The sequence below is a fragment of the Polyodon spathula genome, chromosome 8 (genome assembly GCF_017654505.1).
Source record: "Polyodon spathula isolate WHYD16114869_AA chromosome 8, ASM1765450v1, whole genome shotgun sequence".
In the NCBI taxonomy this organism is placed as follows: Eukaryota; Metazoa; Chordata; class Actinopteri; order Acipenseriformes; family Polyodontidae; genus Polyodon; species Polyodon spathula.
Genome location: NC_054541.1, coordinates 16366320 through 16382373, shown reverse-complemented (window position 1 = coordinate 16382373; position 16054 = coordinate 16366320). Strand labels below are relative to the sequence as shown.

Sequence of the window (16054 nt, the reverse complement as noted above, 5' to 3'; positions counted from 1 at the left end):
TTGAAATAACGATTTTTAAATTTTTTTATTTGATTTTTTTTCTTAATGTCAGTGTTACTTTTTCCTGTTTGTTGTTATTATTTTAGTAGGAACATTTAAGGGACTAAAAGCATGAACTGCAAATGAACTATTTTTCTGCAGGTTGAGGTGTTTAATGAGGTTGTGTTTGTTAAAAAAAAAAAAAAAAAAAAAAAAAAAAAAAAATGATGACTATTTAAAAAAATAAAATTGAAAGTTAAAAACGTTGACTAACTTTGCCAGTACTCATGTCTTGTATCCTGTATTTAGGTCCACATTGTACATTTTATGAGAGGGAAACTCCCATTCAATAGTTCACATGTATGAAATAAAGCTAAACGGTTCACATGTACTTAAACAGGCTGGGAGTAAAGGATCATTTGTATCAAGTCATACCCACAGAGATGCAATTGGAAGTAACTGCTGTAACTGAACCACTGTAGTTTCTCTGCTTACATTCATTACTGTATCAGCCCATTGAACCCAGGACCTCACCACAACATCATCCAGTCACCCTGCACTGCAATTAAACAAACTCACTATCAGGGTATTTCATTGGGGAACATCTGAAATTAAGAATTGCAGAACAGACTTCTTCCCTGCATTCTAACCTTGGGTAACTCGATTACTGAAATACAATTCCAGATACCCCACTGCACTCTCTGCTTGTTTGAACTCCTGGATGTGCCACTGATGTGCAAAATTCCCATTGAATATACACTCTGTCTGAATCACCTCTCTGACTGCCCTGCTATTCTTGAGACCAAGATTGCAAACTTTTTTTTTTTTTTTTTTTTCAAAAAAGCAGAACTACTTCAGTCGTTTGGCCACTTTTACAAAAGCAGCAATCAAGTTGTGTACTTCTCACACACGCTTTGCTTTTTCAGGAAGAGTGCAAGAGAAAGTACACTCTCAACTTGATTTGAGGTGGCCACGAACACTTAAAAATATTACAAGTCATTATATCAAAATAAAAACAGACAAAAAGCAGACATTAACATAATCTGTGTGTCACACACATCTTTCCAGATCTGGAAAACCTCTTATTCAAATTAGAATCAAACTTGAATGCATCTTCACAACACAAAGTTATTCCACATGCTTTAATCAGTCATTTTTATATCATGTACCATGATGTCAACACCTCATTTGCTACCTACCCACAGTAGGGCCTAAATACCACTTGCGCAATTTTAATGAAGCTACTTATCACCATTTCTCATTGTATACAATTCTGTACATATCCGTCATGGTCCTCTACTTTATCATCATTCTGATAGCTGTGGTGTGGGTTGTATGTTACAGACATGCTTTTTATCAAATCCACAATTTGAAGTAGCTTAAGAAATCATTATAACACTGTTTTGCAGTTCATTCATTCAGGGCTTTATTCATCAAAGTACAGCATACGTGCTTTGTAAAACAAAACTAGCCGGTAAATATCACACAACTCTGCTTTTAAACATATAAAGTATACCAGGGTTAGACTCACACTATCCCTGCTCCCAGTCCTGGGTTTCAGAACTCCCATCTATTAAGTAAATTATTGAAATGATTCAGTAGCCAGGAGATAGAGCACAGTTAAAGATGTTCCTTCTATAGCTGCATGAGCAACTCCTAACAGTCAACCTACAGATGCAGGAGAGACTTATTCCAGTGGGATCAGTGCAGAGCACACTAACAGGGGCCTGATTATTTAAACTCCTGGCACCTGTTGATTTCAATAATATTCCTAAACAAAGTAAACAAAAAAACAGAAATTAGCCAGCTTCATTCAATTAAATTTTCCAAGGGAAACACTAAATCCACCCTAAATTCAGTTAGAGGAAAAACAAAAAACAAAAACAACTGAATCTAATTTACTTTCCTTCAGCGTTAATTTTAAGGCATTTTTAAACTTGTGAATGCTGGTCGAAGCCGTTTTGAATATACTCCTTGCAGTGAAACTCAAGTAAGTGCTGTAGCTGGATTCAATCCATCAGGTCCACACAAGCTCAGATCAACTTCCAAACTGAAGATTTTCTAAACAGGAAGTCTTTGCAGGGGCTGTTCCAAAAGGCTACTGGCGACATTCCGTCCACGGCTCTCTCAACCCTTGATGACTGCAATAGGTCGCAGTTTGATTGCTTTTTTGCTGATCCCTGCATCATGGCAAGTGTTCACAACATCTGTTACATTTTTGTAGGATTCGGGAGCCTGCAAGAAATAAATTAAAGCTTAAACCTTGCACAGCTGTATCCTGAATCTGAAGCCAGTACCAAAGTGTTTTGCCACGAAACCGTGAAGCACACAAGATAGAAGACACAGGAGCTCAAGCCCACTGTCAAATCATGCATAACACTGACTATTAAGACTGCATACCGACACATACAGGACATTTTATATTGCAAAACTTATATAGCTGAAAATTAGGGAAACACTTCCTATTAAGTGTTTACAAACAAAAGAAAAAAAAATAGCAAAAATGAACTAATAACTATTGCAAAAACAACTGGCGAGACAGACAACTGACAGGCATTGCAAGAAAAAAAGACAGACAGACAGACTATCCATTATAACCAATTATACCCAATAGCACAAAAAACAATGGCAAATGTGTATGTCTTTACTAATCATTCTACAATTGTCAATGCACAACTAACAGCATTATTGATTGTTTATAATCACTTATTATGGATCCCTAAACTAAAGTGTTTCCAAGATTATTATTATTATTTTTTTTAAATATTATTTACTTATTTAATTGTTAAGACATTACTGATCAAGGACAGTAAGCATTTGTCTACTGGCATGAAAGGTACCAAACAATCCCTGTAAAAGGTTCCCCATACAAAAGACAAGTACTGTAAAAAATAGCAGGTATGGCAAAGCACTTCAAACAAGGCAGACTATGGCAAATTCATAGAGTAAACATGGGAAAACTGCAGAAACACCATGCAAAAATAGTGTGGTAAACTTTTAGAAGGGTGCATACATCCCTACATCTGAAAAGCCCCCCCCCCCCCCCCCCCCCCCCCCCCAATGGAAATAAGAACAGTTTACTAACTACAGGCATTCTCTAATCTCAAATTAGATTTCTGATATAAAAAAGGATGCACAAATACAAAAATTAATAAGAAAATGACAGTAGTTGATTTAACAAATGCATCTCTGTTGCATATAGACATGTAATTTTTACATTGGAATGCTTCAGTGTGTTTAGGAATACAGTTTTGTGGGTGTTGTTCATCTCATGCTCCCGCAACAGACTGAGTGGATTCCTCAGTTCAGGACATTACCTCTTCCATAACCAGTTTGGGGGAGGCGACACGGATCGCAATACCCTTGTCTGCAAGACTGTCCAAAACATCCTGGAAATCCAGGTTGCGTCGCGATTTTGAACGGGACAGCGCTCGACCCTGGAAACACAATATGAAATAAAACAATTTCTTCAGAAGTATAAATTATAATAAAAAAATCCCAATTAAAAGAAATTTGTGATTTTGGCAAATTGTTTTATGTTTTTAATTAGTTTTTTTCAACTGACAGAGGGAAACAATATTTGTGAAATTGAATAACGGATGCATTTGCTAATTTTTTCAAACATATGTTTATCTGATAAAGAATGATATTGTACTAGAGTTTTTAGGCTTTTTACATAGGTGGGTTAGGGGTTGATTTGACCAGTTAGCACTTTACAGCCCTGCCCACCTATTTTTAGGGCTAATCCTGGGTAACCCCATAGTTCCTTCTTGTTTTACATCACAAGCAGCTTCTCATTTTCCAACAGGATAATAAACACATACAGCTCCATGGCAGGTGGTTCCAAAGGTCTCGGTCATTCCCTGCTCGGTACCGGTCAGAACGTAGCTGCACGTCCCCATGGTGCCTCCAATCAGGACAGGCTGCCCAGTCAGCTGAGGGAATACACACACAAGAGGTCAGACACAGGCAGGCTGGCCAATCAGCTGAGGGATCACACAAGAGATCAGACCCAGGTCAAAACTGGGGACTGCAACAATCATTAACAATGACTACTAATCATTTTATTTGTATTTGGTGCTTAATTTGTCCAAGGCAGTCACAAAAAGAGCTGCTCCTCACACTTCTGTACCTACATCCTAACACTGACTAGCATTTAGTTTAGATTTTAAACATCAGCCAAGTGTTAAATGTTTAAACATTTTCTTATGTGTTGTCATAAACAGGTGTTCTCTAATGTACGCCAATTTCTATCATACTCTATTTCTTCACACTGTTTCCCATATGCAATTAAATGCTGCGCACGTACAGTACTGCTTCTACACAAATGAACTTTGCAGTAATTTATAAAAAAAGTGATGAAGGGCATCTTTTCTGACTCTGTACAAACATTTCAATATGGGGACATTTCAATGTTTAAACATGTTTTAATTGGCCCTGGAGATGGTCCAATGAACAGCAACCAGACTAATCATAATGCTTAAAGGAATGAGCTGCTGAATATCTTTAGCCTCGGACAAAGAAGAACCAGGGGGGACATGACTCAATTCTTGAGTTGAAATAGTCAACATTAACCAATACTTTAAGCACAGTTCAGAAATAGTACCAGAGGACACAGTTGGAAAGTAAGTGGAGATAGACAAGACTGAGGGTAGGAGACACTTCACAGAGACAGTGCTGAGGGTATGGAATGGGTTACCTAGTCATGTTGTTGGAGAAGAATCACTTCATCCTTTAAGACCCAACTTGATAGTTTTTAGATCAATCAGCTACTTGGGACGGGATGAGCTTAGATGGACCAAATGGCCTCCTCTCAGTCATAAATTATCATAGGCTTAGAAAACTAAACTGGAACAAACACCCCCTACTGTCATTCATACCTGGTGCTCACTGAAGCAGAGAGCCTGCCAGTTATACTGAACTGCTAGTGGTGGTGGGATAGGGATGATTGTCAGCACCAGTCTGAAACCACCCAACTCATTTCACTTGTCAGAATTCAACCCAGGTCTCCAGAGGAGAAAGGGTAGTTAATAAGCTTGCACCCAGTTCCCATCAAAACACATGGTTTTACTCTCAACACTTGGTTCAGATGGATTCAAATCAATTGAGAAGATCGGTTGCATTAGACATCTTTGGTCAATTGCAAGAGACTTGCGAATGTAGTCTTTACTTTTGTACCAAGCAGGTACTAACTTCTGTATGTCTTAAAATAGTTTATTTTTAATACTAGTCAATGAAAGCCAGCAGACTTTTCTAAAAGTATCTGCAGGTACAACACACTGAATTTAACTAAATATCAATGTACTTTATTTGATTTACACATTTAGAATGTTTAAGTCAATGCTTTATTAATGTAACAAAATAGCCACTTTGTTTAATGTTGAAAATACACATCAAGTGTTCTATTCATACAAGTAACAAGTTTGTGCAGCTCTTAGTCTAAAGAGTCACTGGACTAAATGTCTTGCTTTACAACCCTCTCTGGGGCAGGTGACCAATACATTGTGTTCATTGCAGTTGAGAACATGTTAAACCCTGTCTGAAGCACTTGCTTCATTGCCACTGAAACTATCCTGCAGTCTGTCATTAAAATCGTCTTCTGTACGAAAAACACCATCATCTCTAGCTATTACGTTACTGTTAGTTCACTGCAATTGAACCCTTATTAAATATTATCCTTAAGGACAACTTTATCAAGGGTATGGACTTACATGTGTTTGGCTACTTTCTGCAATGCCCTTAAACATTAAAAGGGAAAACTAACCTGGTAGTCAACGGCGATGAGGGGGTGGTGGGGCGGGAAGGCCCTTGTGGACCCCTTCCTGTGGATCAGCAGCGTGCGCTGCTTCCCATCGACCACGTGCTCCTCCACCTTGGCAATGTTGTGGGACACGTCGTAGATCACGTGCATGTCCAGGTCATCAGGGGTCGTGGTGAACACTTTGGCGAAGGCCTGAGACACACAACGGGACAAGCTCGAACCCTGTATTATTCAAATTAGCAGCCCTCCTGGAAATTTCAGCACAAACTGGAGTGGTTTCTTCACTCGTTTCACTTTGGAGTGTTAAATTAGCCCAATCAACAACAATGACCCTCACTTGATGTCAGCGCCAGGTTTCTGTGGTGCTCAATCGAACAAATCGGTTTGTGCACCAGTAATTCTTAAAAGTGAGCTGTCTACCCAGTTTCCCCCTAACTGTCATGTTAGGAAGGTCATGAAGGTGTGTTTGACAGACTCCCCCCCCACCTGTCTGGTTAGGAAGGTCATGGAGGTGCGGTTGACCCAGGCGTAGTTCCCAGCTGCAGCCATGCCCTTCAGGTAGTCCTGACCCTCCTGGGAGTAGATCCGGGCACAAGCCAGCTGCCGATCGTTCACTATGATCTTGTCTCTCTTCATTGCCTTCTCCATCGCAACCAGGGCATCTGGAAAATACAATCATTCAACATCAACAGCAGCCTGTATTCAGAAAACGCAGTTCTGTACATACCCCTCCCAACCAGCTCCCCACCCCGCCCCGCCCCACCCCACCCTGCACCAAAATACAAGTGTAATTCTCACCAAATTACAGCATGCAGTTCTGAAAATATCACTGCACAGTTTATACTAACAAGGGGACAGATCTTAACTCCACAATCCTAAATCATTACGCAGGAGGGAGATGACCTGGACCAGGGACGGGCACCTTTCAGGTAGCAGAGGGCCACAAAATCCACGTAATGTATAACACATACATGCTGCAATGCACAACAACATACAAATAACCAGCTTTATTAACAGTGTACTACAAGTGACCCTATAGCAAATAACCTTTAAAAACGAAACAAAATACAAACAGTTAAAACAGAAGGGTAGGGGACTAAAACTATTATGAAACAATTCAGTGTCCCACGATGCATGGAAGACTTCCATTTATAACAACAATACAGCGCTTCCCACCTCGCTCCCATTGCTGTGACAATAGAACAGTCTTGCATTTATATTTTTAATACTAAAAACATTCAAATGTTTACTAATGAAGTATGTCTGCTATCTCTCAGTTTTGCTATGGTTCACAACATAACAGTTGAATGACCACAGTATCAGTATATAGTAATTGTTGGGTAGTATTGCCACGTGAGAAAACTAACAATCAAGCTGAAATGCAAATGCTTTAATTTGCTTCAAAATCATTTTTAAAATTGGCTAATAGACTAGCAACCACTGGAAAAATCAGCTCAGTTTTATAAGGTGCAGAACTAATTTATTTTAACATTTTGTTTTGTTTATGGACTTTGCGATACCTGCACTATGAGTGTCTTCAGTAATAGTCCTATCTACAACGTATCGACAATAACAAAATCAACCATTTTGTTACAGACAAGTCTGACACAAACAATGTTTGGCTCTTAATTAAACTTGTAAAAATAACACAAAAATGTTTAACATAAAAAGAACAGTCCTACGACTGTAGCAGACGCAGTTTACAGTGCCCCTGGGTTTCTGATCGCATCATCAATTCCAGATTTTTTAAATCCATTGATGGAAATGACCCGTCTACCTTTAATGTTTTCAAGCATGCTGGCTTCATCACTGCCATTCTCATATCCGCTTTGATATCTGACACATTATTCCTCTTGTCCAGCGCTTCTTTAACCTGTTCTGTATACCAGTCTGCCAGAGGGCGGGATCGCTACGAACATTGTATGCAACCCTCCGATTGGTGGAAGTATTATTGGCGATCCAATCAAAACCGCCAATAGCGCCAAAATCAATTACAGGTTAATATGCACGTTGTAATAAAAAAAAAAAATTAAAACCCTGAACCTTCTAACGCCCTTCTAACAGTCTGCACCCCCCAGTTTGAGAACCATTACTCTAATACAATTTCTGCTCCTATGCATTTACAATAAATAATACTAACACTGGTATGGTTTTGAATGCCATTTTAATGACCAGCGGTGATCTTGGTTACCTGTGGCCACCTGATGCCCGAGCCCCCTGCTGCCGCTGTGGATCATGACGCACACCTGGCCCTTGTGATCAATGCCCATCTTCTTGGCAGCGTAGTCGTTGTAAATCTCATCGACCACCTGGATCTCAGCGTAGTGATTTCCAGCGCCAAGGGTCCCCAGCTGCAGCACAAAACACATGGATCACTGTCCTGGATCTGCTCAGGCCAGCGTTTCACCTGCCACAGTACACAGAAAATCTATAAATCTATCTCCGGACTTGAAAACCTTTATTCTCATTTCCAGAAACAGCAATTTCAAATCCCTCATCACTTACAAGTGATATTGCAAGAAAGAGGATTTCAAAAATGTGTTTCATGCATTTCTCAGGGGGTTACGGTCATTAATTATTTCACAAACCACACTTCGGACATACACACACACAGACAAAACATATAGAGCAGCACTGCATCCCTTTCTGCATCTCTATTTTAAGTCATCTTTCATTGAACTCAATTTATTTCAAGAACTCAGCAGATTACAAATTCATACCAAAAACCAAATGGGACAGCGTGTGACCAGTCACATGCCTGTCCTTCAAGATGCAAATGTTCAGACAGCATCTGTAAACCTCACAACTCTTGACTATATGGCACCCTATTGTACCAGTACTTGTACTCATACTAAACTACTACTGCTCTTAATTATAACTATTCACTGTATCTGGCACTTGATTCCACTCTTAGATATCCATATTCACGTTTTTGGTAACTGCTCTTGAACTCACTCTTAAATGTAATATACTGTATTCTTTATTTTGCTCTTATTTGAATTTACTCTCATTTTCTATTGATTTTATTGAACTTTTATAACTGCTCTTAACTAATGTACTGTTCTGTAATGTGATTTTCTGCTCTGATTTTGTAAAGGTGATATTTTGTAATAACTGAAAGTCACCCTGGATAAGGGCGTCTGCTAAGAAATAAATACAAATAATAATGAATTACTGGTTACAGATATTTAACTATATTTATAAAGAGATTTACCTACGGCTGTCCCCTCTTCTCTGCACCTCGCCGCCACCCCCCCCTCCTCTGATCTGTACCCCACCTCCTTGTGAAAGGTAGGCGAGACAGACAGGCCCCTCCTCTGATCTGTACCCCACCTCCCTGTGAAAGGCAGGCAAGACAGACAGCCCCCTCCTCTGATCTGTACCTCACCTCCCTGTGAAAGGCATGGGAGACACACAGCCCCCACTCTGTTGAAAGGCTGGGGAAACGTACCTGCGGGAGCCCCCTCTTCTTGGCCTTGGAGGAGACCTTGCTGGGGTCAGCCTGCAGCATCCTGCCATACTCCTCACAGTGCTCCTTATCCTCCGCCCAGGCATAGCCCTCTCGCAGGGACCAGTCCACCCCCATCTCCAGCGCTTCCTCCAGATCCCTGCATCACGCGCACACACACACACAAACACAGTAGAGACAGAGACACACACACATAGACATTGGAGAGACAGAGAGAGAGAGAGAAAGAGACACACAGACATTGGAGCGACACAGATACACACATTAGAGAGACAGACATACACACGGCTGACTTAGAGCTCAACTGTATACTTCCAACATGCGATTCCAGTTAATTTCTATAATAGGAACAGTACTTCTATAATAGGAACAGTACTATACATTTCCAATGTTATTTTTTTTTTTTTTTTTATATTATAAAACTTATTTTCCAGAAAAACCAGTCATGTAAGTTGGAATTTTTTTGTACCAGTTAATTTGTTTTTCAATTTAAAGTTATTTTTTTAATAATAATAATAATAATAATAATAATAATAATAATAATAATAAATAATAATAATAATAACTTGGCGTTCATGGGGATGACGCCCTTGGATCCCACTCCCACGGGAATGTGGTCAAACATGGACTGAGCGAGCTGTTCCTTGACCGGCTGCACGTCGCCTTCGTCCAGGTTTGTACGCAGCAGTCGGACTCCACAGTTAATATCGAACCCCACACCACCTGACAGACACAGCACAGAAAGAACACTGACCACGTCTATCCAAAGAGTTTATTATGTTCTCTAAAAGCTATTCGTACACCTAAACAGCAATTTGGTATGAACATAAAATAGCAGTTTCCTAAATGTATTTATCCTTTTGTTAAAATCATCATTTTCACCACCACATCCTGGGATTTAAAAAATACATTTTAGACAACTATTACCAATCCTGGTCCTGGGGACCCCCTGTGTGTGCTAAAATCGAATAATTTACTTAGACTTTAAATTGTTCTCCGTTCCTAAAAAAAGTGTCAGAGTTCACTTATAAAACGCTATAGCTAACATGAAATCTGTAACTGTTTAAAGCTGAAAACAAGTAAAAAGGTCTGATTAAGCAAATCATTAGTTCAACTAAGGGTTTAGTTAAGCGCTTCCGAGCTCCGCTGGAACAAAAACCAGAAGACAGAGGGGATCCCCAGGATCAGGCTTGGGAAGCCCTGCTCTAAGCACATCAGGCACACCACAGTGTAAGCATTAACCTGTCCCCTGTGGATGCAAGAAATATATCCGTAACACTAATGTTGCAGGGGGACAGGTAAATGGTTACACTCTGGGGTACTGCATGTTTCCAAGTGTTCCATGGTTACCTCAAATCAAGTTGAGAGTTTTTCACAAACGCCTTGCTTTGTCACGCCCATGAGCGAAGCAAATCAGGTCTGTCATACAAAGAGTGCAAGAGAAAATAACTCAACTTGATTGGATGAGCCACTGAACACTAAGAAACACATTACAAGTCATTAAATGTTAAGAAATAAAACAGGGCTTTAAAACTTGGCTTTTTAAAAAGTTCCTAAAGGGAAGGCCTGAAACAGATACAAAACAAATCTAAAACAACAAAGAGGACTTGTAAGACACTTCATATCCATTCCAAGTTGGACCTTCATTGAAGAAGTTAATATGGTTGGAGGCTCTTACCTGGTGAGACCACAGCATCAGGGTTGTCCATGTCAAAGGCAGCCATGTTTCCAATAGCAAACCCGTAACCAGAGTGCACATCCGGCAGACCAATGGACCTCTGGGAGTGAAAGCAGGAGATTCATTTCACTGTACCCTTCGCTCCAACCCTTATTGCACAGTAAATCAGGACGCTAGCTGTGCTAGTGCAGGGACCAAGAGATGCACAGCGTATACAGCAGAGACTGACAGAGATCCAGCCATCGGAAATGTCTTTGTATCAGGGCTTTCAGATGGCTTGCAAGGATGGAAACAAGACTTCCAAGTGCGTAGCAGTTTGATCCATTCTTGGTTTTACTAGGAGTTTAATAACAAGACACACCTATACACCTTGTTACCTATACACAGCGGCTAATCAAGCTTGCAGTATAAAACCTGGAACTGGTGTAACTGCTATGCAGCAGGAGTCTTACTTCCATCCCTGGCTTACATCAGATGAAAAGGACGTCACATTAAGATTTGCTATATAGTACACAACCTGATTTTCATCCCCTGAAGGTCATAGCGGACAGTAGGCTAGGAGCTCGGAGTGGATATCATCTTGTATCGCACAACACCCTATAAAGGCATTCTATATATTCTAAGTGTTATCAATCCCCCAACCCTGATCAAGGATTTCACGTATCAGGTGATTGACTCCATCACAGAGCTTGCATTGATTCTGTGCACTAGCACTGCGTGTGTCCGAGATATACACATGCTTAATACCACTCTATAGCCCTTCACTGTTTGGAGCACTGCATTTTCAAACTGCAACGTGGGCAATAAAATGGTCTCAAGTGTGCTTGAATATAGCACTGAATATTAGCATCTTCACAAATCAGAGGGAAGTAGAAAAACATTTAATATTCCGGAATAAAATTAGATTATTCTTGTTTTATTTTCTCGTGATGCTTATACATATGCTCAAAAATGTCTTTAGTCTAGAATGTTAGTTTTAACAGGACATTTCTTAATTGAATCTGCCAGAGTTGTATTAAAACACAACACAGTAAACAATCAATACACAAAAGTGGACACATTTTAAACCAGATTCAAATAATGAATTGCATTAAAATGTAAATGGCTGTTAATAGCCTTGACTCAATCGACGACGTGTTGGAGGGTAGCTCTGATTAGGAGATTAAAAAGAAAACAAAAATAAAAACACACACATCTCTCCTTGAAGGGATACATTGTATTGCATCTACAGAATGAGAAATGGCATAGCAGATATACACTAATATCACAAATGCAAAACACCTTGAACTACATATCTGTCCACTGTATACAGGTGATTAGAAAGTAAGTTACCCACATCAATGATATGGTGCGTTGATGTGGTAAACTTACTTTCCAATTACCCTGTATATTAAATTGTGTTTAAATGTTAATAAAGCAGTAAATAAATAACATATGGAAGGAAATACCTGCAGAATTGACCTGCAGAAGCTAACTGACGTTTTTCTTTCAAAACTGCACCGTTTACACCTATGTAGCCAATGGAAGTGTAAAGCAGGTAAGATTCATCTTGGTAGCTGCAACTACTTCAGTACAGAGTAAAATGTTGGTGATTTCGAGCATTAGGACAGACCTCAAAGTGGCAAACTGAAACACAAAGCTCCAGATAGTGCACTCACGTGAACAATTCCAGGTAATGCAGCCACATTGCCAATCTGTTTCATAGCAGGAAGAAAGCCACCAAACCCTGAAAATGAAGGAAAGAAACTTGTAAACTTATGATAATACACTATATGTTCATAAAACATTAGACTGATTAAAGCATAGAAAATGATATTCCTCCATTAGGCAACTAGGCCATACTGACTTCCTAGTCTCCTGTTCAGTTTTTAAGTTTGGGATTCTTGCATGTTAGATTAAGATTTGGTGCACTTGGAAACGATTCATGTCAGAATACAATACAATAATTTTGAATAAAAGTTCAGCTTCAATTTGGAACGTTTGCTTTGTCTACTGTGTTATAATTCTTTAACAAATAGGTTAAAGCAAAGGCAGAATACTGCATACATGAGACAAACAGGTACATTTACTTTTATTTACAATCTCATTAACACTCCAACAGTGTATTGTTCATTTTAATTGTCCTTTCTCTATAACAAACCCCTCTATATAACAAACAAAATTCTTGGACCCCAACAGGTTTGTTATAGCAAGGGTGTACTGTATATATTTGAAGTGCGACAGACTTCAAACAAAACTGGATTCCCTAGTTCATTCATGTCAATCTCTACTATTGTGCAGAGTTTTGTGAATATCCAACCTCTTATTTAACCCTTTAAGGTACAAGAGACATGTGTGTCCCACAAATTAAATGACGCTAACTTTTTTTGCAATGAGGTGCACGAAACAGGGTTTAAAAATGTACTGCCAGGTTGGATCTGATCATCCAGATTGTCAGTTTCTTTATGATACTGGAATCACTCTCAAATTAATTTTAAGAAACTGTTTAAACAAGCGCTCAATTCCTTGTGTACCTGAAGGGGTTAAGAAACAGCTAAACACTGACTGCCGATTTCTCCTAAACTGTCACCAGGCACAGCCGGGGTATCTGCATATGCATGTGGAGTTACAGTGTCATAAGTACGTTTTGTGCTCTTGTTGTTCTCTCTGTGCCAAGTTTGAAGTCGTGTCTTGGGTTCACTTTATCTGGACCATTTATGATTTTAAAGACTTCAGTGAAGTCTGCTCTTTCCCTTCTTTTTTTCATAGATTCCAGATAAGTACACAACCACATGCAGACTGGCATCTCACTGGTTGTAAAGTTCAGTTCTGCAGAGAGAGGCACGGTGGTTCTCAATCTCAGACCGCTCTCTCCCCTTACCTCCCCCTCGACAGGCGTTCCTGAGCTCCTCAAACATCAGCTTCTCCAGCGGGTCATTCACATAGAAAACCCCTTCCACCTGCAGAAACCAGACACCAAGCAGAGTAGTCAGACCAACACTCACCTGCAGCATGCCCTGAGAAACGGTCACTACGCTATTTCTGCACTTGTGCAATGTTTTCACCATGGTTATACTATGCGTTTACCATGCCTCTATGGGCTTTACAATGCTTTCACTGTGTGATAAATATTAGTTAGCCACAGAAATCTGCAGATTTGTTGTGGTATATTCTGCAGCAGTACGGAGCTTCTATTCAGTAGATACTGTTTCTGTTCTATAGATCTATTCTAGTCGACATTTCTACAGAGTGCTATTGTCAACATAATTTTACATCATTGAACATTTCTATATGAAGTACTACTACAAAATAACATTACACCCGTTTGTCGCGAGTTATGATTCCAGAGTCTTTAGTTCTTCAAAAAGGCACTTGTTTATTCAATATACACAGGGGATTCCCTTTCCATGCACAGAACAAGATATTTTTTCCAGTGAACAACAGGCTTATTACATTTACATAGCTAAGCACAGACTGGGTTTCTCATCCCCAGTCCTGGCTGTGGGCCAGTCACCTGGGGACCACACCCTGCCTGTTTCATGATGCAGTGTAAGCAGTATCATGTGTATAAAACCAGTGCGGAGTGCATAAAGTCTAGTGCCAAGTGCATAAAATAGTGCTAGTCCTAATAGCAAAAACTCTGGTCCCGTATCTTGTTGTTGGTTCATCCCACCTGTGTTTGCACTGTACAAATCTCGTTAGAGTTCTGGAGCACCTTCACCTTGCTGTTATTTATTGTCTGCTATAGGCTTGCATAGCGAGTAAGCTGTAGACTGTGGTTTTGGCTTTCGTCAGTTATCACTATTAGTACTTGTAGTGTAGTTCTCGCAAGTCAGCATGCTTTGCAAACTGCGACTCCATCACTATTCCAGGTTTTCCAACACTATAGTATGGTCGACATTTATAGTATTGCTGTATATAAATAAGGGGCAGATTTCTACAAACTGGTACAACACGTATTTAGTTAACTTGCGTTTCCACGAATAGCTTTAGAGGTCTATAAATATAACGAACCCATATTTTAAAATACACTTTCTGGTCTTACGTGTAGTGTGTGCATAGCCTCCTCATTACGTATCGTCTTGTAAAGCTCACTGTGGCAACAGCCAAGTCTAAAACGGGTTTGCATTTACTCGAACTGTATCACAAATTTAGATAACGAGCTATTGACAAGAAAACACTCACTACCTAACATCCTAAATTTACAGGCAGATGTGTATCAAAAACACCATGAATACGACAGTCTGGAAGCTTCCTTATCATTACAGTACGCAATACAAAAAAAAAAAAAAAAAAAAAAAAAACAGCTCGTAGCTATGCTGGCATTTTTTTTTTATTCTGAGTCACTCTCCCATTCATTTTGTTTAGACAACGCATGCGATTCACGATTTACCTGCATGTTCGGGACAAACCCTTTTTTGATGCGCCAGCAGTTTTTACCGATATTTCTACAGCACGAATTCCGTTTTTATCCAGGTAGACAGAATTACCGCTTCGCTTTTGGTTCTTGGTTTGTTTGGTTCGCTGTGGCATCCTCGCTCTAGAAAGCATGTTTTGCGTTCCAAGTTTTCTGGTCCTGCGATGTTAGGAGTGAATTAAAACTGATGCGAGCTTATTCTGATACACCTAAAGAACATACATTTGTCCAGTCACGAATGGTATCTCTCTGATTCAGACAGTAGTAAGTACGAAACACAGCTTATTACCATGCATATGTAGCAATTTGTGTGTACATTTTATCCTGCATATTGACTTGTTTTTGTTTAAAATATTTGCAACTCTCTGATGAACTAGCGTTTAAAGAACATATCGTCCTATCTTCTAGCTCGTCATTGTAACCCTTTTTTGATGCGCCAGCAGTTTTTACCGATTTTATCCAGGTATTGAAGCTCGTCATTGTAGCTTCGGCTCATTCTGAATAATATTTCTGCGTTCCAAACTGGTCCGATGAAAATTAAAGCCGAGCACTAACACTACTGAAATACACGTCCGTCACTGCGCATATATCTCATCGACTTAACTACGGACACGCAGAGCGACCAAAATATGTAAGCGTAACATAATTAAAATGTACGTTTACTCCAATAAAATTGAAGATTATATGCCAATTGCCAATTCATTCATTTGTACATTATTTATTTAGTGTCAAAAAGTATATTATTTCTACAGCACGAATTCCGTTTTTATC

The 16054-nt window shown here is 39.5% G+C and overlaps 1 protein-coding gene across 2 annotated transcripts; it reads right to left on the bottom strand.

Moving 5' to 3' along the window:
* Positions 1-180: 180 nt before the first annotated feature.
* LOC121319523 (RNA-splicing ligase RtcB homolog) lies at positions 181-15900 on the bottom strand. 2 transcript variants are annotated; one of them, XM_041257042.1, is made up of 13 exons: positions 15706-15900; positions 15260-15278; positions 13748-13826; positions 12546-12613; positions 10888-10987; positions 9776-9932; positions 9192-9348; positions 7932-8091; positions 6227-6402; positions 5744-5932; positions 3804-3914; positions 3297-3416; positions 181-2214 (listed from the first exon to the last, which is right to left on the bottom strand). In XM_041257042.1, the coding sequence occupies exons 1-13, from the start codon at positions 15777-15779 to the stop codon at positions 2107-2109; spliced, it is 1518 nt and encodes a 505-aa protein (XP_041112976.1). In that variant the 5' UTR covers positions 15780-15900; the 3' UTR covers positions 181-2106. The 2 variants fall into 2 exon arrangements, with proteins under 2 accessions (XP_041112976.1, XP_041112975.1); XM_041257041.1 differs by having other exon boundaries at positions 15260-15299; positions 15727-15900.
* Between the last annotated feature and the right edge of the window lie 154 nt (positions 15901-16054).